Source organism: Coffea arabica, chromosome 10c, assembly GCF_036785885.1.
Source record: "Coffea arabica cultivar ET-39 chromosome 10c, Coffea Arabica ET-39 HiFi, whole genome shotgun sequence".
Taxonomy (NCBI): domain Eukaryota; kingdom Viridiplantae; phylum Streptophyta; class Magnoliopsida; order Gentianales; family Rubiaceae; genus Coffea; species Coffea arabica.
In genome coordinates, this window is record NC_092329.1 from 7,579,225 (window position 1) to 7,601,920 (window position 22,696).

A 22,696-nucleotide genomic window follows, 5' to 3' on the forward strand; every position below is an offset into this window, starting at 1 on the left:
CCGACTACACAATTATCCTGTCCACGTTGCACATATTACAGGATGAATAAAAGCATTTCCAAACTGAAAAACTTTCATTTCATTTATAAGGCAGGGAGAGTTAATGTTCAACATCCCACTGAGCCACGGACTGTCAAAAATATACCAGGCACACCCTCAGACAAAGCATAGCTAGCGCACAATCCTACAGTATTTTTCTGATACAGTAATAAGGGACTTCGGGGGAAGAAAAAGGAGATCGCTTTATTGGTGATTATAACATCAGCTATAATCAGCCTACACTCAGAAAACCAAAACCTCGATCCTATTTAGATTATATCACTACAGCATATCCCTATTCTAAAACACTCATCTGTGCTTAGAGGATATCATACACTATACAGCTGAGCCACATCTGCAGCACCGATGGGGCGAGGAGAGAATACAGACAGACCCCCCAATCTGATTTCATAAATTTTGGACACAGTTCCACAGCTGATTGGGTCAGAGAGGAAGGATGTGAACGCCAGGCATCAGGAGCTAATTTAGCAGTCAGAGGCCAATTGTAACCATCATTTTAGATTGTCCAGCTTTTGCCTAATAGCTAGTGATTTGTACGGGCTCACCTGTTAGCAATGCACACAAGAATAAGAATTTCTACCACAAATACTGGCATTTAATTGAAAAAAAAAATTAAAACACAAACTAGATATTTCTTCTTAAAGAGTGTAGACCTCTTTCCTCAGAAATAGCCATTTCAGTGACTTGGTAGATAAATTGAGCAGCAGCAACACTATGCATGATCACTAGGCTCTAAGACATTAAGCAAAGGATATAACAATTGAAAAGTTGAAGTAAGAAAACGATACTTGTACAGAACTGATTCGTCATCTTCATCTATTTTAAGACAAACTGTAAATACAGAAAGGAAAACAAAATCGAATAACAAATAACAAGATACTAAAAGTGAGTTTGTATAGGAGGTTATTTGGAAAAAATTTTTGGAGTGACACTATTAGCACTTTTTGTGAAATGACGTCCGTGAAATAAAAAAAAAGTTAGTTGGAAAAATAATAATTGATTGGAAAACACGTTTATGATATTTGCACCAGGGGTGTGATTATAAAAAGGAAAAGCACATAAACACCAAGATGATACATATTCTCTTACAAGAAAAGTCCCATTTTGGAGAAACCATTCTCTTGATATGGGAATAACCAGCGAGCCCGTCATCAATAAATTTCATAGCCCCATGAATGCTGCAAGATTTATGGATAACTTACCCAGTTTGAGGGAGCCCCCTCCAGTTCATTAGCTGATGAGACTGCGGATGCCTCTGCAAGTATGAAGCACTAGTTCCTATGCCATTGTCTTCTGCAGCAAATGGATCCGAAAAATTTGAACTTGAGGGAGACCAAACTGGAACTATGCCTCCATCCCTTTCTCGTCTACCACTGCTGGAAGATTCTGCTGTTGAGTCCTCAGAGTTTCTTCGTCCTATTGTAAAATTATATACAGGCATAATGTTGTTACTCTGAACTGTGTGCCTGGGAGGGCGGGTAGTTACTTCTCTTGCAGGTTCTTCAGTTACATTAACAGTTCTTGGCACTTCTGCTCTATTTTCTACAGAATTTCTCATATAAAATGAAGTTTCATCATATTCCGTTCTCACCAATGATGAAGTCATGCTTGGGACCATCTGATCTTCATAACGTCGGATGGTTGTGGTTGCAGCATTATTATTTCTAGCAGGTTCCTGATCCATCTCCACTTGCATGTCCTGAGGAAAGGCAAAGGGGCCTGATTCAGAGGAGTCCCCAAGTCCTTCTTCTGTTCCATTTTCAAGTGCAGCTCTTGACACTGCTGCATTCTGCCACATCTGTGAAAGCGCCTCTTGCAACCTGACCTTTGCTGCATCTATTTCAACAATTGGAAGAGGATAATTGGAACCTAGTTCAACACCAGCAGCTTGGAGGACTGATTCTGGTGCGTCCCAAGGATGGTGTATCCAATCAGTAGGTAGCCTAGCAAGTTCAGGAAGCCATCTTCGAACATACTCTCCATGGGGATCAAATTTATATCCCTCAAACTGCAAGAAATAATAGATAACAGAAATATTCTTATCATTTTTTGCAATGGTTCCACAAATCAAATACTAATGTGATCAGAAAATGATGCAAGTGCAATCAAATTCTATAGCATCGCATCATGCATTTTGTTAGGCTGATATGCATAAAACACAGAAACAAGTGGTAGTCGTAATCCATTCTCTCCCTGTAAGTACTAAAACCATGACGGGACTACTATTACACCATGCTAAATTCTACAGGAAGATCCGTTTACAGAGTGGAGCTATGCGAGAGCTTCATGCTCTATTTTTCCCTCTTCTTTGTTCCATCGAGACTCAGAAGTCTCTGCTGATTTATCATAAAAACAGTAACTTAAAACTTTAAAATGCAGATTGGAACCAAGTAAAACCATTGCTCCACATTAGGTTAACCAGGGCTCCAGTCCACTAAAGTAATCAAGGCATTGTCCAAGACTAGTGAGGAGTAAAAAGGCCATCAACACTAAAGGTTGCTTCCCCAACTTGAAGAGTAAAATGAGAAACCACACCCAACATTTAAATGGATCGTTTAGGGAGCAAAAATTCCAAATGTCTGCAGAGGCATATCCAAACTAAACCAACAATTATTTTATGCAAGCACAATTCTAACCTGTGGATTATCAATGCGGTCAAACTCACGACTATCAGGGAGAGTACCAGAAATATATTGCCAACCAAGAGCATCACTCTCGAGATCTGCATCCAGTAGTGTGTCCCAGAAATACTTCATACCCCACCTCCAGGGGAGTTGCAGAACCTTAACAAAGAAACTAGAGACAACAACTCGTATTCGATCATGTAGCCAACCAGTTGCCCAAAGCTCTCTCATACCAGCATCTACTAAAGGATAACCAGTTCTTCCTTGCCTCCATGCCTTAAAGTATCCCTCATCCACTACCCAAGGGAAATACTTTAGGTGGCCAAGCAGGGGCCTTTCATGGCTGTAAGGATGATTGAAGCTCATGTATCTTGAATATTCTCTGAGACCAATAGACTTGAGGAATAGGTTGACACTCTCTTCACCAGCTTTATTTCCCTCATTGGCCCATAGAACTTGCTTGATGCGAACAAGATGGAAAACCTTTCTTACACTGACTTCCCCAAAATGTAAACGGGGAGAAAGAAACGAGGTTGTGGCGCTATCGGCCTTTCGGCGGTTCTTTGAGTACTCAATTAGTGCCCCATTAATGAAGGTAGTTAGTGCCTTGTCAGCATTACTCCACCCAGGCGACCATGCTCGAGCGAGAAGTGCATTACTTCCTTTTTCTGACTCATCTTCAAAGACTAAAATGTCCGAAGGGCATCCAGTGACGTCTCCTGAAATAGTATGGACAACAGTTTACTACAGTTGCATTTAAGAAAAAAAGACAACGGAAAATGATAATCACAAAGGAGAGCAAAGTATAGACGAACGATGGAAGCTTAATAACATGACAAGACACTCAGCTGAATCAGTCAACTAATACCAATAAATCACTCTAACAAACTGACATACTTTGTTGAAGTTCATTCACAGCTAAAAGCCTTTCGGTGGCTGATTAAGGTTGCAAGTCAACTTTTGAAGACTGTATACTGATTGAAACAAACGTCAGTGGGGAAATTTGTTCATCTTTGAGGAGGGTAATTAGCACGCCGAAATCAATAAATTGGACACAATTTCTACAAGAATATGAATGCTGCAGTGGTTTATTCTTCCCTAAAGGTTATCATTTTAACTTTGCCTAACAAGAGATGACTTCCCACCAATGTCAACAAAATAAAAGGCTAAGTAGAAAATCCTCTATAGCAATTTTAGTTTTCTAGCCAGAGGAATGGATAGTTATGAAGGTTCTATCTGCAGATGTAAAAAAAATAAAAAAGTGTTTCCTCAAGTATGCCACATTGCTAGTAATGTCATCCCTCAAAAGGCATGGAAGCTAATGAACAATTACATAAAAGTTTCTGTGCGATTAAAGTAAAACCATCAGATGCAGGGTTTAAAATGCATGATAAATTTGGAAAAATTTGTAAAACATCAGATCCTGGATTTTCAAACAATTAAACTTTCTACAAGGAATGCATCATAGACTCCAGTCCATATTCTGTTTTCCATTATTTTAGCCATTTTTGCGTTTGGAATCTTTTCACTGATGGAGCAAAAAACAGTTTAAGTACTCACCATTTCTGTCTGGATAAATTTCGATGCAGATAAGACATGCTGACCTTGAAAAGTTTAACAATTGAAATTGACTATTTCAAGTCGAGCAAACCCATAAAAATTCAAGAAAATTACTATTGATATATTTTTATGCAAGGAAAAGAAAAACACACTCACACACATTTAATACGTATACAAACCAGAGATAATTCTTTTGGGCGGAAGCAGTGGAGAGTCGGGGTCGTAAGGCATGCTGAGGCATCTCTCCCAGAAAGATGCAAAAGTTCTGAATGGACGACCTTCCTCATCGTGGATTTCCCAAGGTTCATAAAACAGGTCAGCATTAAAGGAGCGTACAGCTACACCTTGAGCTGTTAGAACTTCCTTTGCACGGTGATCCCGGACAAGCGACAAGGGGTCTACATCATATAAAAACCAGGTAAGGTATCATGTGTTCACCTTAATGTAACTAAAAACAATAAGTGAAGAATGAATAAGCTTTCAGAGTTCAAACGCTTAATTTAGACAACAAGCTTCTGAGATGACATTAATGAGGATCATATTTTAGAGAGTTAATATCTAAATTAAGTTAGGCGGCACTCAATTTACAAGTACAGAAGTCAGCAGGAAATAAGACAACCAAGAGACCATATTCTCAGCTAGAGTTCCATAATTAGTAAATGGGACAAATTACCTTTTATTCCTTATGATTTCGTGTTTTATCACACAGCCTCCTATAATTTAAAAACCTATATATAACCCCTCTTATGATTTGAATTAAATTGTCACCGTTAATTTTTTCGATAAAACTAACGGTCAATAGTAGAAAGTCAAATTCAAACTAATAAATCGACAAATTTACCGTTTCATTATTTTTTTTCCCTCCAAACATAAAAAAGAAGAAATTGAAATAAAAAATAGATAAATAAGAAACAAAAAATGCCATTAAAGATTTGGTTAAAAAACCTATAATGATATTTGTAATAAAAAAAGTTCAGGTACTTTTTGTTTCTTGTTTATTTGTCCCTTCCATCTTTTTTGTTTATTATTTATTTATTTTTATTTCCTTTTCCATCTCTTTGTATTCGGAGAAAATTAAGATTTTGTAAATCAAAGTATAGGTTTTCAAAATCATCCCTTTTCTTCTCCAAAAGAGAGAGAGAGAGAGAGACGAAGAAAGAAAGAAAAGGAAAAAAGAAAACAAAGCATTGAAAGGGTGAATTTGTTAATTTATTAGTTTGATTTCGACTTTTCACTGTTGACCTTTAGCTTTAATGAAAAAACCAATAGATCACACCTTAACACAAATTACGAGAAAGTTACATATAAATTTTTAATCTATTGAGGTTATATGATAAAGTATGAAATTACAAGAGTTAAAAAATAATTTACCCTTAGTAAATATTAACTCCAAGAACAAACATACATATCTTTATCGCGACAATCAAAATCTTTTTTTTTTTTTTTTTTAAGGAAAAGACAATCCAAATCTCATTCCTAAAAAGGGAACAGGAACCTAACTGCTCATTAATTTGTTAAAGATGTGCATTACATTAATGTAAAGAAGAGACCCACGAGCAACTATAAAGAAAAACTGGAAAAGTATATAAATAAGCACAAATTACTTCCGATGCCAATGATTGCTTTTTGAAAAAACCAGTAGACATTGAACTCATGTAAGCAGTTGAATATAAAATAATCAGAAAACAGAACCGGAGAATTAAAATACACAAAAGGGCCAATAAAAATATTAACAAAACAAGAAAGTTAATATTAAATGCTTATGAGACAAATCAACATGATCCAACCACCCATAAACTGAAGCCAAAACTCACCATATAAATGGTTGAAGAAGAGCTGAGTAGCTCCAGTAGACTTGATAACTTCAAGTAATGTAGAAATAGTATTGCTAGATCTCTTTGTGATAAGTGCAGTGCCAAGGCTCCTCAAAGAAGAATCAAGATGGGCTAAACTCTGCTTGAGCCACCATCTTGAGACCCTTCCAGGATAGAAGTGACCCTCTTCCTCAGGTGACCAAATAAACACAGCAACAACTGCTCCAGCTCTAACTCCAGCTGCTAAGGCTGGATTATCTTCTACTCTCAGATCCCTTCTGAACCATACAATACTACAACCCCCACTTGACATCTCCCAAAATTGTTTTCAAGAAGCTAACTTTTTTTTTTCTATCAACTCTCTCTGTCCTATCTTCAAACCATACTATTACGTGCCTGCGTCGGATGACTATACAATTAATCTTATCCTTTTCACTGTTCCCTCAACCTTTCCCCATGTGGTGAGATGGATGATTTCAGGTTGCAATATAGAAAGATTGCATCTTTCTAAGGGGAAAGAGCTCAGGAAAAACTTGTGTAATTTCTCCCAATATCTGGGTGAATCTTTGTTTCTCTGAACTTGACACTGGACAAATTGGGATTGGTATAACAGGGAGGCTGCTAAACAACTAGGGAGAGAGAGAGGAGAGAAATACAGAGTGGAGGTGATTGGTTAAGCTAGTGGGGTTGCTATAGACTGACAGGCCAATTGCAACCACAACTTTTCTGTTTTCCTAGATTTTTTTTTTTTTAAATATATATCTTTTCACTTCCTCTTATCCTAAGCAAGAAAACAAAAATCGCGTCTCACACACAGCCCTCTAGTGACTTCTCTCAGTCTCGTACCCATTTGACAGGGTGGAAAATTTTATGCAGTTTCTTGAAAAATTTGCTGAACAGCTCAGTGTGCAATACGAAAAGTCATGTGGGCAGAATATGTACAAAATGACAAATGTTGTGATTTCTTCGCTCTGAATTATTGCAAATTGAAAGTGATCTGAGAGCTTATACTTTTCTATCGTCATGCCATGTTGCTCCCTGCAAATGAATGAATAACTTGACACACTTGTTGATTGTTCCTTGTACAATCCTGTATGTGTAGGTTTCCTTGTACAATCCTTGAGTATTTATAATGTTAGACTCAAAAAGGTAACGAGCTTAGATATCTTCCCTGAGTTTGGTGACACAGTATTTATGTAAGTCTCTCCATGTCCTGAAAGGCTTCAAAGAGTGATTTCTTCAATTATTCCTAAAGATATGGAAACGACACACCATTAATAACACAATTTGGATTTTGCCTTTTTAGTGTGGTGGGCCTTGGCTCCTTTACCAAGCAGACCTCCAGATTCCCGTCTTACTGCAGATTGACTTCATCTCTTCTTCTGTTTATTTTTTCCTTTCACACTAAACGGTGTTGGAAGTTCGATTCTTTTTCCACTTTGGAAAATTACTTGATATTTTCATCCATGAAAGCCTGCATTCGTTTTTGGGTTTTCTTCTTCTTTTTGTCTAAAAATATGATGATATTAGCAGAATCACTATGATTTTTTGTGGATTAGACTTCATTTATATCAATTTTAACTTTTGTTTTATATATAACTTTTGAAATTATAGAGAAGTTATGTAGAAAAACACTAAATCATAGGGAGTAATGTGGAATTTGCCCTAAATAAAAAGCTGCGAATTAAGCATGACTTCACCAATGGTAGAGCCAAGACCTTATGATTAGGAGGGCAAAATTACACGAGCCGATAACATACGACTTGAGTTTTAATTCTTGTTATTCAAAAGAAAAATTAGACAAAGGTTATTCTTATCTTGTTGCACTTAGTTTCAAAAGTCTTCACATTCTTATTCATTCAAGTGACATTCTTCACTTTTCAAATAGGACAATGGAAAATTTTTTATATTTTTATGGGGGTAATACGGAGTAAAAGAAAATTTTATAAAATTCAGGGGATGCAAATATGAGACTAGTTAAAAATTATAAAAACCTCTATTGCCTAATTTCTAATTTTTGAAAGTTGAGGAGAAGTAATTGCCCACCCTCACAATCATTTGGCCCCTCCTCTGGACTCCACACTATTTAATCTTCTCCGGCTACCACATTATCTATAAGTCTACAATATTTAGATTTCTCCATTATCCATACCCTTTAATATTTTTACACACTTGCAATTTCCTTAATATTATTGAATATTATCCATGGCTACAAGAAAGATCTGAGCTCGCGGCTTGCCCTCTGCAGACAAAAGCTGGACACCCTTGAATGGACCACGCACCTCTCATCAAGATATCACCTACTAGTTTAGCAAGTACCAATAGTTCTATGCTTTGTCTCAATCTGATAATATCGAAGCTTGGGATCTCTCGAGTTGCCCGGCCTCTTCCCCCAAGATGACCCTTGTCAAATCTGAGATGCCCTGCCTTCACTGGTGCCTCCTCCTAAGGAGAGAAGGCGAAAAGAGAGCTCAACTAAGTCGGAGAAATTATCTCGCAGATTCTTTGGGTGAATTGTTACTTGTCTTGAGGTTTCTTAACACATTCGAGTCGGATTTTACCTAAGAAAGTATACTTATAACAGTTGACAAAATGCCATGAAGGTTTCGAGCTGGATTTTGATACCAAGGAATGGGTTAAAATGGAAACCTCAGAGGGCAGGACTTTCGTTGTGGGCAATAAGTAACAACAAATGCATTTCTGTACATGCTGCTGATTACCCCGGATTGAGAGAAGATTCCATCTATTTCAGCCGTCTAGATGCTGAAATAGATATAAAGCCAGACAGAACACCTAGTGAATATGACGTCTTAACTAACTAGACTAATTAGTTCGCATGTGAATCTGAAGCTTATGATTGGGCCTTTTTCAGCTCAAAGCACACAGAACTTGACGTCCTTTACCAGGATGACTACAAAAGGATCATTCCCCATCCTGTCTGGATTTTACCTCAGCTGTAAACGCAATTAATTGAACAGCTCATTTTTCCCAGTGTTCTCTTTTCTGTTTATCATAATGTGAGGTTTGAAATCATTTTATTATTGTATTTTCATTGATTTTTGGAAGTACTTGTGCTTCAAACACATCATTAATGCTAGGACTTTGGTTTCAATAATTTCAAGCTCAACTAACAAACAGGAGAAATGCAGAACGGATCTGTTGTCCTACTCTTTCTACCAATTTCTGTTTCATTTTTTATTATATAATAGAAAATTAAAACATACAACAAAAAATTCATTAAAAAATCACTTTATGCATTTTGATGTTATGAATTTGTTAAAGTTGTGTATTATTCAATTAATAATTATTGAATTTTAAGAAAATAAAAAAAATCAAAATATGATATTTATAAAGGAAAAATAGTAATATAATAAAAAGTGAGATAGGCATTGGCACAGTGAATATGACAGAAAATTCATTACGAAAAAATGCTACTACTACTTAAAGTAGCTATGATGGGTTTGATGGATTAACTCCTCCCGATTAATTGGAGACGATTAATTCTCTTTCCATAGCACTTTAGATAAGTATAATTATGATCTTATTTTTGAAAATCAAAACCATTAAATAACATACTTCCCCGTTTGTTTATGTTGTATACAAAAACTAGAATTAAGTTGATAAATTGGGATAATTTCAGAAACCTCCCATGAGGTTTTTAACAACTTCATTGACCTCCCGTAAGGTTTTAAAAATGACATAAACCTCCCCTGAATTTATAGTTGTAGTAACATGATCAGCCCATGTCAGAAAAATGAGCATCAAAAAAGTATTTTGAGAAGTGAGATGATATTTTTGTTCCACATATGCCCTTTTTGCTTATCCACAACTTGTATTAGTAAAAAAATGAAAAATATTAAAAGACATAAATAATTAGTAAATTCTAGTAGGTGTAACAGCAATTAGGAAAAGTGCAGTAGCAACAACTTGAAGTTTTAGTTTGCACCAATGTCTAGTGCAATGGCCATATTTTTAGTTTCTTTCAAAAGCATATAAACGGCTCAAGCAACTCAAGAAATAATTTATTTTTTGTGTGATTATCTAATTTTGAGGTAATAAAAAATGGCAAGGCTGGAACAACCAAAGGCTATAGTTAACATGGTACTCATCATAAATATCACACCAGGTGTTGTTTTTACATTCATCCAAATTGTAAAATTAATTGGATAAACTCTCATAACAAATGTAAAAGTGCCACGACACTGTACCAACCATTTTAAGTCTTTTCTGATTATATAAGAAGAAAACCAGTAGTACTTGTCAGTTGGATTATATTTGGAAGAAATGTATGACTTTTATTTGATGATTACTACTGTAACTTTACTAAGAGATAATAAGCAACAACTTATTAGTTGAACACTTGAACTAGTTAGTAAGACAACACAAGTCACTTGACATTAGTTCAAAATTGCTATAATTGTAGCAGTTGTAGTACTACTTAACTATTGCTGCAATCCAAGATAGTTTCAAAATGCCATTTGCCCCAAATGAATAAAGCAGACGGTGAGGATTGCAAAACCAAATTTCATGACCATTGATTATTTGTCACTAATGCCAACCATATATAAAAAGCATGAGTGGGTAGCCATGCCAACCATAATCTCAATACCTGAGGGGAGCCATGCTTTTCTCTTTCTTTTCCCTCCATTTTTCTATCTTCTCCAAGCCTTCGTATAAAATTGTCCTTGTGTTGCACTTTGAAGTCATGTCCAATCACAAAAAATGGCGCCATATTGGTGCATCAATTAGTGTCATTTCTTAAGTGCAGTTACATTGGCTTATTAGAGATAGAACCATAGTTAATATCATTTAATTAGTTCATTTATTTAATGACCTAATTATATTTTTCCAGAAATTCATTTCTCATCAGCCTTTTATGCATTAGGGCAAAGCAGTAAATTCATTCCAAGTTACATCAGCAATGGGCTCCAAAATCAATTGAGGGGAGGTTAGTGTTATTTTTGAAACCTTAGGGGAGGTCAGTGAAATTGTTAGAAACCTCAAGGGAGGTTTGTGAAATTATCCCTTGATAAATTTTGCTACTGGATCAAACTTTGCAACTTATGGCCTAATTTTAATTTATTTTGCATTGACCAAAAGATTTGTGCGACTTGAGAAGAAAGATTATTTGCCCAACTTCATTCTCAAGTTTCTTGATCTGCTTGCCAAATACAATTATGACCAAGCAGATTATGTCATAACAATTTATTGTATTTATATAGGAAAGAAAGTGGACGGATAATTGGAGAAGAAAATCAAGCAAAAGTGACTAATAATATGGTTTCTTGGCATTCAAACTACCTCGTGAGTTATCCCCTGAAATAAAGTTCCCTTTCAGGTAAAAAATGTAACAAATAATATCTTCACAGATAGTAACCTTTTTGTAACAAAGATGTTATATTAAATCAATATCTATGTGAAGCCATGTATATTTGTTATGTTACAATTATGTAGCAGTACATTGTTATTACTAATATTTTATTAAATTTATTTCTCTTCTCTAACACATATTCTTATCTTATGTATATAAACGTGCCTCGTATATATTTGTGCCTAAACTAGCTCATCTATATATGTGTGAATATAATTTTTGGATTTCTACAATTCTTGAAGGCATTTGCTGCATCATATATCATTTCAATTTTCGCATCATAATAGAGTACGGGAGTTTGTAAGTTGATATTTTTTAAGAGATAAGTGCGGTCCGAAAATAAGTTGTTCATGGAAAAGGAGTCCAAGCACAACAAAATAAAATCTATATCACCACTTAGTATGAAAAAAAGTTTTATCATCTGTTTCATGTAATGTTACTACAATTTCACATTGAAAAAAAAAAAAAAAACCGCATTTCAACCTTGCCCATAATCATATGTGCAAATTAGCATAACTTATTTACAATGATGACTAGGAACTTTGTCTATTACTGCATGAGATGGATGTATTACGAGGTTAATTGCAATAATCCTTGTGAACTTATGCATGAATTGCAGTTTGCCCCCTCAATTATTGCAGTGGGAACTTTGTCCCATATTTAATGCTTCTTGGCAAACCCTCATGGATATTCTTTTGGTTAGTTTCCATATGATATTTCATTGTTCCGTTTCTGCTCTTTTGTAATTTCTTTTCTTATTATTATTATTATTTTTTTATCATTGTTCCTTCCTTTTTTTTTTTTTTTTGTGGCAAAGTTCCCGTTTTTACTGTGCTAGGTATTTATTGTTGGTCAAGTTTTTCTCTCACTTCCCTCTATGAAGCATGTAAAGGTCACGATAAATTTGTCTTCTATACTTGCATGGAGTGCCATTTAAGCTGTTTTACGTAAAAAGGCTATTTTAAACCATGCAACAAAAGGTAGAAATTGAATTATAACGGTTCCTTGGAGTATATATTGCATATGACTAAGACAGTAAAAAACAGTGAAAGATTTTCAAATTTTCAGTTTTAAAAAATTCACCAGAGTAATTTTTTTTTTCTGCTCCAGTTACATAGAAAGAAGCCTGCATATAAATTCTTGATTATGCGTCTATTACTTAGGAAGAGGCATATAAATGTCACATAAAATTTGCCTTCTACGCATGTATTATATACCCTTCAAGTTGATTTAAATAAGTTCATCTTGTTGAATTCAAAGCCAAGCCTCAATTGATGACTTTTTCAAGCCAAAATTGAGGACTTTGAATTCTTTGGCCTAAATTTCTAAATCCCACATCGGTTAAGTTTAACATTTGAGAGGTTGTTTGAGAACTATAAATAGCTCTCAAACAAACCAATTCAAGTACACCAAGCAAGAGCCAATAACTTGCTTTCTTCTCTCTCTTTGTAATATTTCTTCTAGTGAAATATTAAATTGTCGGTAGTGTCCGAGGACGTAGGCAAATTAGCCGAACCTCGTTAAATTCTGGTGTTCTATTTTATTGTCTATTTAGTAGCTATATTTGTAGGTATATTTGTAGTGAGTTATTGTGCAATTAAGTGCATATATAGGTGATTCTGTCTAGGAAATTGGTACTTAAGCAGGCCAGTGTGTCTCACCAAATATTTCCTGGGAATTACCATTTTGCAATTTTAGGTACAATAATTTACTCGTTATACCTTAACTTTGGTAGGGCTTCCGCAACAATTGGTATCAGAGCTCGAGGTTTCTTAGTATGCTCTGTGGTTGCAGCATGGTCTGATCTTCCACATCAGAAAAGATTTCTTGGGCTATTGTTACTCTACATTTAGGAGCTACTAAATATAATTTGTAGAGATGGCCGAAAGTAGATCTTCATCTACAATGCAAGCATCAACAAGCTCGTCATTATCTATTATGGCGAGAAATGTTATGACGAATACAAAATTAAATGTGGAGACATTTGATGGTACCGGTCATTTCGGCATGTGGCAAAGTGAGATTCTAGACGCGCTCTTTAATCAAGGTCTAGACATTGCCATCGAAAAAGAGAAACCAGAAGAGATTGAAGAGAAGGAATGGAGGACGCTAAATCGTTTAGCGTGTGGTACAATTCGATCGTGTCTTTCAAGGGAACAAAAATATGTGTTCTCAAAAGAAACCTCTGCAAATAAATTATGGACTGGATTGGAGGAGAAGTTCTTGAAGAAAAATTGTCAGAACAGGCTCAACATGAAGAAGCGTTTATTTCGCTTCACTTATGTTCCTGGCACAACTCTAAGTGATCACATCACTAATTTCAATCAGTTAATCACTGATCTGATGAATTTAGATGTGACATTTGAAGACGAAGATTTGGCTCTCATGTTGTTGGGATCTCTTCCTGAGGAGTTTGAGCATCTTGAAACAACTCTACTCCATGGGAAAGCTGAGGTGTCCCTCAGTGAAGTTAGCTCTGCCCTGTACAGCTATGAGCTCAGAAGAAAAGACAAGCAAAATAGCAGAGATGGAGCAGCAGAAGCTCTGGTAACTAGAGGACGCTCACAAAACCAGAGAAAGGGGACGAGAAGAAGATCCAAGTCAAGAGCCAGACTAAGTAAAGATGAGTGTGCCTTTTGCAGAGAGAAAGGGCACTGGAAGAAGGACTGTCCAAAACTGAAGGGTAGACCTGACAAAGAAAAAGCTGTTGCGGATTCAAATGTATCTGAGTGCATTGATCAAAACTCAGATTTTTCATTAGCTGTCATGCCTACTGGTCATTCTAGTACATGGCTATTGGACTCAGGTTGTAGCCATCATATGACGTCCAATAGAGAATGGTTCTTTGATTTCAAGGAAAAAGAAGGTGGAGTCGTTTACACGGCAGATGAGACCACATTAGCAACAAATGGGGTTGGTTCAATTCGGCTGAGGAATCAGGATGGATCAATTAAGATTCTAACTGATGTCCGATATGTGCCAGAATTGAAAAAGAACCTCATTTCTGTGGGAGTACTAGAATCAATGGGCTACAAGGTGTCGGCATATAATGGAGTGATGAAAATCATTTCAGGTGCATTGGTGCTGGTGAAAGGAATCCGGAAAAATAATAACTTGTATTACTATCAAGGTAATGCAGTTGTTGGAGTAGCGGCCGTGGCTTCCAGTGATGATCGAGAATTGAAAGTAACCAGATTATGGCATATGCGCTTAGGGCATGCCGGAGAAAAATCTTTGAATCTTCTGATGAATCAAGGACTATTAAAAGGAGCCAGTGTTTGCAAGTTAGATTTTTGCGAGCATTGTGTCAAAGGAAAGCAGACAAGGGTAAAATTTGGCACTGCAATTCACGATACCAAGGGTATTTTGGATTATGTGCACTCTGATGTGTGGGGACCTTCCAAAACAACTTCTTTGGGAAGCAAGAATTATTTTGTTACCTTTGTCGATGACTTCTCTCGAAGAGTATGGGTGTATACTATGAAGGCGAAAAGTGAAGTATTGGGAATTTTCATCAAGTGGAAAAAGATGGTGGAAACTCAAACAGAAAGAAAGATCAAACGCCTTCGAACAGACAACGGAGGTGAATACACTAGTGATCCGTTCATGGAGGTCTGTGAAAATGAAGGCATTGTTCGGCACTTCACAGTCAGAGATACACCACAGCAAAACGGGGTGGCAGAGCGTATGAACCGGACATTGGTGGAGAAAGTTCGGTGTATGTTGTCCAATGCTGAGTTGGGCAGACAATTTTGGGCTGAGGCTTTAGCATATGCAAATCACCTCGTTAATCGCTTACCATCAACTGCTATTGGCGGCAAAACGCCATTAGAGAAATGGTCGGGAAAACCTGCTACAGATTATGATTCCTTACATGTGTTTGGTTCTACTGTATATTATCATGTTAAAGAATCAAAGTTGGATCCAAGGGCGAAGAAGGCGCTCTTTATGGGGATCACAACAGGCATTAAAGGTTATCGCCTTTGGTGTCCCGAAACGAAAAAGATAGTTTTCAGCAGGGATGTCACCTTTGATGAATCTACCATGTTAACAAAGGTAGATGTACAGCAGAATGATAGTACTCCCCAACAGGTGGAGAGCACTCCTAAGCAGATGGAGTTTGAAAGAAGCATTATCAGACCAGCAGTGGATATCGGAGTAGATGAAAGGACTCCTATGGTAGAAGAAGAATCAACTGAAGAAAATGTTCCAGTTGAAGAACTTTCACAGCAACATGAATCAATTGCAACCAGTAGGCCAAAGAGGACAATCAGAAAACCTGCTCGTTTTGCTGATATAGTGGCCTATGCATCCCCAACCATAAATGTTGATATTCCTGCCACTTTCAATGAAACAGCTCAAAGTTCGGATAAAGAAAAGTGGAGGATTGCAATGGATGAAGAAATACATTCCCTTCATAAGAATCAAACATGGAGGCTAACCAGTCTTCCAAAGGGAAAGAAGGCAATCGGATGCAAGTGGGTATATGCAAAGAAGGAAGGATTTCCTGACAAGTCTGGAGTTCGCTACAAAGCAAGATTGGTGGCTAAAGGCTACGCTCAGAAGGAGGGAATTGATTACAACGAAGTGTTTTCTCCAGTCGTGAAACATTCCTCCATCAGAATTTTATTGGCTTTGGTAGCACAATTGGATCTGGAACTTGTCCAATTAGATGTAAAAACTGCGTTTTTACATGGTGACTTGGAAGAGGAAATCTACATGACTCAGCCAGAAGGATTCAAAGTTGCTGGTAAAGAAAAGATGGTATGCAAGCTTGACAAATCGTTGTATGGATTGAAGCAGTCTCCAAGACAGTGGTATAAGCGATTTGACAAGTTTATGATGGGGCAAAGGTACACAAGAAGCAAATATGATGATTGTGTATATTTGCGCAAGCTACGAGATGGATCCTACATATATCTTCTTCTTTATGTTGATGATATGTTGATAGCTTCCAAGGATCAAGGTGAGATTGAAAAATTGAAATCTCATTTGAGTCGGGAGTTTGAAATGAAGGATCTCGGCGAAACCAAGAAAATTCTCGGCATGGAGATAAGTAGAGATAGAAGATTGGGGAGGCTTTATTTGACACAGAAAGAGTATCTTAGTAAAGTATTAAAGAGGTTTGGTATGAATGAAAAGACTAAACCTGTTAGTACTCCACTTGCTCCTCATTTCAAGTTTAGTGCATCGTTATCTCCAAAGAATGATGCAGAACGAGAATATATGGCAAAGGTACCGTATGCAAATGCGGTGGGTAGCTTGATGTATGCTATGGTGTGTACAAGGCCCGACATTTCACAAGCAGTTGGAGTTGTGAGCAGGTACATGCATGATCCTGGCAAGGAGCATTGGCAAGCTGTGAAATGGATTTTACGGTATATTTTGAACACCGTAGATGTTGGATTAGTATTTGAGCGGGATGAGAAGATTGGTCAAGGCGTAGTTGGATATTGTGATTCCGACTACGCAGGAGATCAAGATACACGTCGATCAACGACTGGGTATGTTTTTACACTTGCTAAGGCACCAGTCAGTTGGAGGTCTACCTTACAGTCAACAGTTGCTTTGTCTACTACAGAGGCGGAGTATATGGCAGTTACGGAAGCTGTTAAGGAAGCAATTTGGCTTCATGGATTGCTTGATGAATTGGAAATTGGACAGAAGTCTATCAAAGTTCATTGTGATAGTCAGAGTGCTATTCATTTAGCAAAGAACCAAGTTTATCATGCAAGGACGAAGCATATCGACGTACGGTATCATTTTGTGAGGAAGATTTTGGAAGATAGTACGATACTACTTCAAAAGATTCAGACCAAGGAGAATCCTGCTGATATGCTTACGAAGGTTGTGACAACTATCAAATTCCAACATTGTTTGAATTTGATAAATGTTGTGCACGACTTGAAGATTGGCGCTTGACAACGCATTTGAAGACACCACCGAATTTGAGGGAAAAAAAAATTTGTATTTTTGGTGGGATTAGAAATTATGCCAAGGTGGAGATTTGTTGAATTCAAAGCCAAGCCTCAATTGATGACTTTTTCAAGCCAAAATTGAGGACTTTGAATTCTTTGGCCTAAATTTCTAAATCCCACATCGGTTAAGTTTAACATTTGAGAGGTTGTTTGAGAACTATAAATAGCTCTCAAACAAACCAATTCAAGTACACCAAGCAAGAGCCAATAACTTGCTTTCTTCTCTCTCTTTGTAATATTTCTTCTAGTGAAATATTAAATTGTCGGTAGTGTCCGAGGACGTAGGCAAATTAGCCGAACCTCGTTAAATTCTGGTGTTCTATTTTATTGTCTATTTAGTAGCTATATTTGTAGGTATATTTGTAGTGAGTTATTGTGCAATTAAGTGCATATATAGGTGATTCTGTCTAGGAAATTGGTACTTAAGCAGGCCAGTGTGCCTCACCAAATATTTCCTGGGAATTACCATTTTGCAATTTTAGATACAATAATTTACTCGTTATACCTTAACTTTGGTAGGGCTTCCGCAACACATCTTTGGTGTCATATAAAAGGGGAAATTTTTGAACAGATATATACAATGGTTTTTTTTTTTTTTTTTTTTTTTGCAAGTCAATCAACTTCTATACTATTCTTAAGGAAGGACCGACCTAATGGAACAAGAGTGGTCAGAGAGAGTGGTTCCGACCTTTAGAAATATACAACGTTAATAGATGACAAAACCATAAAATTAAAGAATATGTTCCTTTAGTTTTTGTTCTTTCCTTCCTTTTTTTTTTTTTTTTTTCCTTTCCTTTCCCGAAAAGCGAAAATGCAACACAAGACCACCCTGACTCCAGATAGTAACTTGGAGAACAAACAAATTAACTATATTCCCAGAATTAATCACTCCAAAACTATGTACATTACCTGGAATCATCAATTTACATGCTGTGCCAGCCCGGGTACACTAAAACAATGTATCAGCATGTATCAACACGTTTAATGATAAGCGAAGACATGTGGTGACTTGCAAAACTCTGATAAATTCTTCCTCAAACCTCTTACAAACACAGTCCTTATCTAAGATATATCATGCAGGAAAGGATCATCGAAAAGTAGCTCGGACCAATAGGAGGAAGATCCTTCGACGTTGCTGGAGGTGCTGCTAGCATCCCCTATATTGCTTATCGAGGTTTCAGTCAGAGGTGGAAGTGTAGAAGAAGAATCAGGAGAAGGAAGAATCCAGGAAGAGTTAGGTGTATTGTCTCCTTGGCTGACCCTTGTGAAATTTGGAATGCGTACAACTTCATCATTATTCAAATGTGTTTGGAAATGGAAAGGGACTTGTGGGTCTGGAATATTAGGAGCATTTGAGGTGATGGGCTGGTGGAGCAGTTGAGAATTAGCAATATTTTCAATCGAAACTGATGGTGGTTGATTTTCAAAGTCGGACAAATTCAGACTTGGAATTTCTCTAATCTGAGGAATCGAACTGATCGAATTAACTGTTCCCAAGTCGCCGGGGTTGAAATGGCTGTTTGAACTAGTTGTCATTGAAGGGGAAGTTTGGAGGAGACATTGCAAATATTGAATCTTAGCCAATTGAACCGCTTCTGCTTGTAACCTCGCAGCATGTTCTTCCAACTGATGATGCTCAAGTATATTTGCTAAGGCTATGAGATTAGGCAAACTTGAAAACAGGTCAGTTCTTGGTTGATGAGTCATCGGATCATATCCCATTTGGATCAGTTTCTTCTTCAAATGAGTGTTCCAAAAATTCTTGATTTCATTATCTGTGCGACCTGCCAGGTGCGTTGCAATTGCTGACCACCTTTCAATGGAAATTTTTACGATCGTTAAGATCATCAAAAGAAGGAGAAAAGAATAAAAAGGACTAGAAAATGTTCTGAAATAAAATTGACGTACAAATTTAGGCTAATGATAATTAGCTTACTACGGAATAAATGACATAGATAACGAGGGTGAAGAGATAATTACTTGTTTCCTAGGATGGAATGGAGATGAAGAATTGTCTGTTCTTCCTCTTGTGAAAATTTTCCTCTCTTGATATCAGGCCTCAAGTAATTAGTCCACCTCAGCCTACAACTTTTGCCACATCTGTTTAGACCTGCAAAGAGGATGAATAATTCAGAAGAATACCAGCTTGATCATGGCATGCATGGGGATGATTAATCAAACTAGTGGTTGTGAGTTTTGATCATAACCTATACCTGCAAGCTTGGGAAGGGCTCTCCAACTGCCATGGCCATGTTTTTGGATGTAATCGATGAGTTTCTCATCTTCTTCAGGAGTCCAGGGACCTTTCTTGAGGCCATTTTCATCACAGCAGGGAGACCTTCCCATTGTTGCAATATTTCCTCTCTTTTTTTTCTTTTTCTTTTTTTTTGTGGGTTATGGGAAAGCTTGCTTCTTTGCTCAACCGAAGGTGGGCAAGATTAGTATTTATACAAGTTTCAGTCTTCAATTTACTATTATTTTTCTCAATTCGAGAAAGGGACAAAACTAGCAGATGTGACACTTCCTCTAATTGGGCGACATAAGCAATGTCGTAACAATAAGACAAAATATTATGCCTTAATCCAATTTGTCTAATTTACAATACTAGAAATTCAGAAATCAAAATCAGGACATGACAAATAAAAATGGTGAGGTTTGTGGCCGGAGGCTTATTCATTGTTCATCCATCTCCAGCACAACTTTAGAAGACCATACAGGAAACTAAAAATTTATTGAAACTTGCCCAGAGGTATGATTTGTGTTAATAGATAATTTATGAATTTTCTGCAAGAAGCACCAAAAACCAGTGATAAAAGAAATCAGAATTTTTCTTTCATTTCAGAGGCAGTATTTTGATTTGCAACTAATGACATTACATATATCCCAAATGAAATTGTTGAAGTTATATGTCAAACAACATGGATGGTGGATAGTTAGTTCCCGATCGATCATGGGGATGTAAGGCCATATACGTACCCAATAGAAGCTCAATTTATCATTTCATGAAATTTATCAGAACAAGTTTCGTTCCATACGATGTCTTCCCAAATCATAGAATAATAAGGAATTCAACATGTACATATGAACATAAGATTCTCCAAAAATGATTTTATAGTTACGTCAATAACAATATGTAAACCAAGTGGATTTGGTTAGGAAATTAACGATATTTAACTCGTTAAATTTGACTAGCAAGTCACTAAAATGAATCTTAAATAAATTATTCTACTACGATTCTTTAATTAATTAGACTGCTGTCGGTTATCAGTATACAATAACCTAGGCAATGATTCATAGTCACTACCAATTATCCATTGAGCTAGAAAATTTCGGTGAACTTTTAGCATAGGTGTGATAGAAACACGCCAAAACTGCAGATATCCAAGGTACATCGAAATAAAAAAAAAAAAAAAAAAGGCATAATTTCAGCAATCCCCCTGAGGTTTTTTTTGACATTATCATTATGCACCAACGAGTTTTGAAAAATAACATCTACCTCCCTTGCCAATTTGAAAAATAACCCTTTTGTTTGCTATGGTTATACCAATAATGGGTTTCAGAATTACATTTTTTTTCCTTTTCCTTTTTAGTCCTCTTTTCTATATTTTATCAGCATAACCATTAAACTACCAACATTGCTCCTAGCCCTTTTTTTCATGGGATATCAGACTAGAGATCTTTTTTGACAAGTTAACTTTCAATGCATTCTAATTTTTTTTACTGATCTTGTTTATCAAAATCAACACTAACTCAAAAAAAAAAAAAAAAAGGCTTGAACCCACTAGCAAACTATGGCAATTTCATCAATCCAAAAATCTATAAACTCCAAAAGAATTATAGCAACATTTTCTTCTCCATCTTGGAAATCTCCATCCCCAATAAAGTGTCATAAAGAATAACATATTGAAATAATAGAGTGATTATTGTAGTTGCTTATCAAACAACAAATATGGGCACGGTAAACTCGATTCTTATTCTTTATAATTATGCCAAATTATTTTACAGTTATTTGGGAAAGTAAATCAAACCTATTAAAAGAGGGCATTTTAGGTTTCATTTAAACTTTTGTCTAGCTAATGTTAATTTTTAGGTCCTTGTTATTAAAACTATCAAATCAAGGGAGGCATCTATAAATTTTAAAACTTCAGGGGTGCTTAGTAAAATTGTCAAAAAAAATACTCAAGGAGGCTTTTGGAATTATCCCAAACAAAAAAAGGTAGGACAATCGGATTAAATTAACAAGTTTGGTTTCAACAAAGAAAATATCCGATGGCCAAGATTCTATTAACGATTACTCTTTTTGAAGAACACAATCAAATATGTGATGCTATTCAATAAGCTCATCAGTAAAGACTATATAGTTTTTCCCCAGCTGAAGACTCTAATGGATCCGATCACACCTCCCTGTTTGCTGCCAAGATGTATAATACACTTGTTAAAGACTTTAGTATAATTTGAGACCATAGGAATCTCAATTTTTTGAAACTTGATCTCATGAAGGACATCTTCTATAGTAATTTCGCAAGGGATAACTTCATAAACAAAAAATTCTAATAAAGAGACAATCAAGAACGATTGCAGAGTAACATCCATACTGACAATTGCCGATTCATTCGGAACCTCAATTGTACACATAAAATATTGCATCCAGAGGGGCCAATAAATAATCACAACTTTGAAAGAGAGAGAAGATCGAGAAAAAAATCCAACTAAAATTGAACCAAATTTGAATTAGTTATGTAAACTACAAATTGATCTTACGTGCTTGAGCTACCTCTTGGCCACGATGGCTTGTTAAATACGAGTGTGGCGCAATAGGTTTATGCCCGCACGTAAACTAACAGAACTTCCCTAGAGAAGGAGCATTAAAATAGCAAAACTTTAAACAGAAAAAAAAAATTTATTTGAGTAGAATTAGATTATTATGTTGACCTTTGTGAAAGAAAACTCAGAGCGTTAGGGTAACTTTTCAGCTAGAAGGAGACTACTGTAAAGGCAATTGAGTTGATTAATCAAAAGACAACGGCTGGTTAGAAGGGAAGTTGGTGCAGCCGACCTCCTAAATCTTCACCTGTTTTTTGAAAAAAATAAGATCACTTTAGATCATGACTTCTATCCTTTAATTAATCACTTGTTTCTTTTCTTGTTGTCTTGGTTAAACTTTTGATTCGTGTGCATAAACTACGTTGAATTTTTGTTGATTCCAGGATATATATGATTGTGAGTAACGGTTTCATGTTTCACAAGCAACAGTTTTCATGCATGGGACAAATATTATGACCAGACCTC

General features: G+C 36.3%; 2 protein-coding genes across 4 annotated transcripts; both read right to left on the bottom strand.

The window, feature by feature from the left end:
• Positions 1-55: 55 nt before the first annotated feature.
• On the bottom strand, positions 56-6,764 carry LOC113714299 (cryptochrome-1). 3 transcript variants are annotated; one of them, XM_027238080.2, is made up of 5 exons: positions 6,059-6,762; positions 4,424-4,642; positions 2,697-3,403; positions 1,263-2,068; positions 56-605 (listed from the first exon to the last, which is right to left on the bottom strand). In XM_027238080.2, the coding sequence occupies exons 1-5, from the start codon at positions 6,369-6,371 to the stop codon at positions 602-604; spliced, it is 2,049 nt and encodes a 682-aa protein (XP_027093881.2). In that variant the 5' UTR covers positions 6,372-6,762; the 3' UTR covers positions 56-601. The 3 variants fall into 3 exon arrangements, with proteins under 3 accessions (XP_027093881.2, XP_027093880.2, XP_027093882.2); XM_027238079.2 differs by having other exon boundaries at positions 555-792; positions 6,059-6,764; XM_027238081.2 differs by lacking the exon at positions 56-605 and having other exon boundaries at positions 1,259-2,068; positions 6,059-6,764.
• An 11,490-nt stretch (positions 6,765-18,254) lies between these two features.
• Positions 18,255-19,808, bottom strand: LOC113713843 (transcription factor MYB93-like). Its single transcript, XM_027237648.2, has 3 exons — positions 19,621-19,808; positions 19,388-19,517; positions 18,255-19,220 (listed from the first exon to the last, which is right to left on the bottom strand). Exons 1-3 carry the CDS (start codon positions 19,751-19,753, stop codon positions 18,470-18,472), a joined length of 1,014 nt encoding a protein of 337 aa, XP_027093449.1. The 5' UTR covers positions 19,754-19,808; the 3' UTR covers positions 18,255-18,469.
• Positions 19,809-22,696: the final 2,888 nt, after the last annotated feature.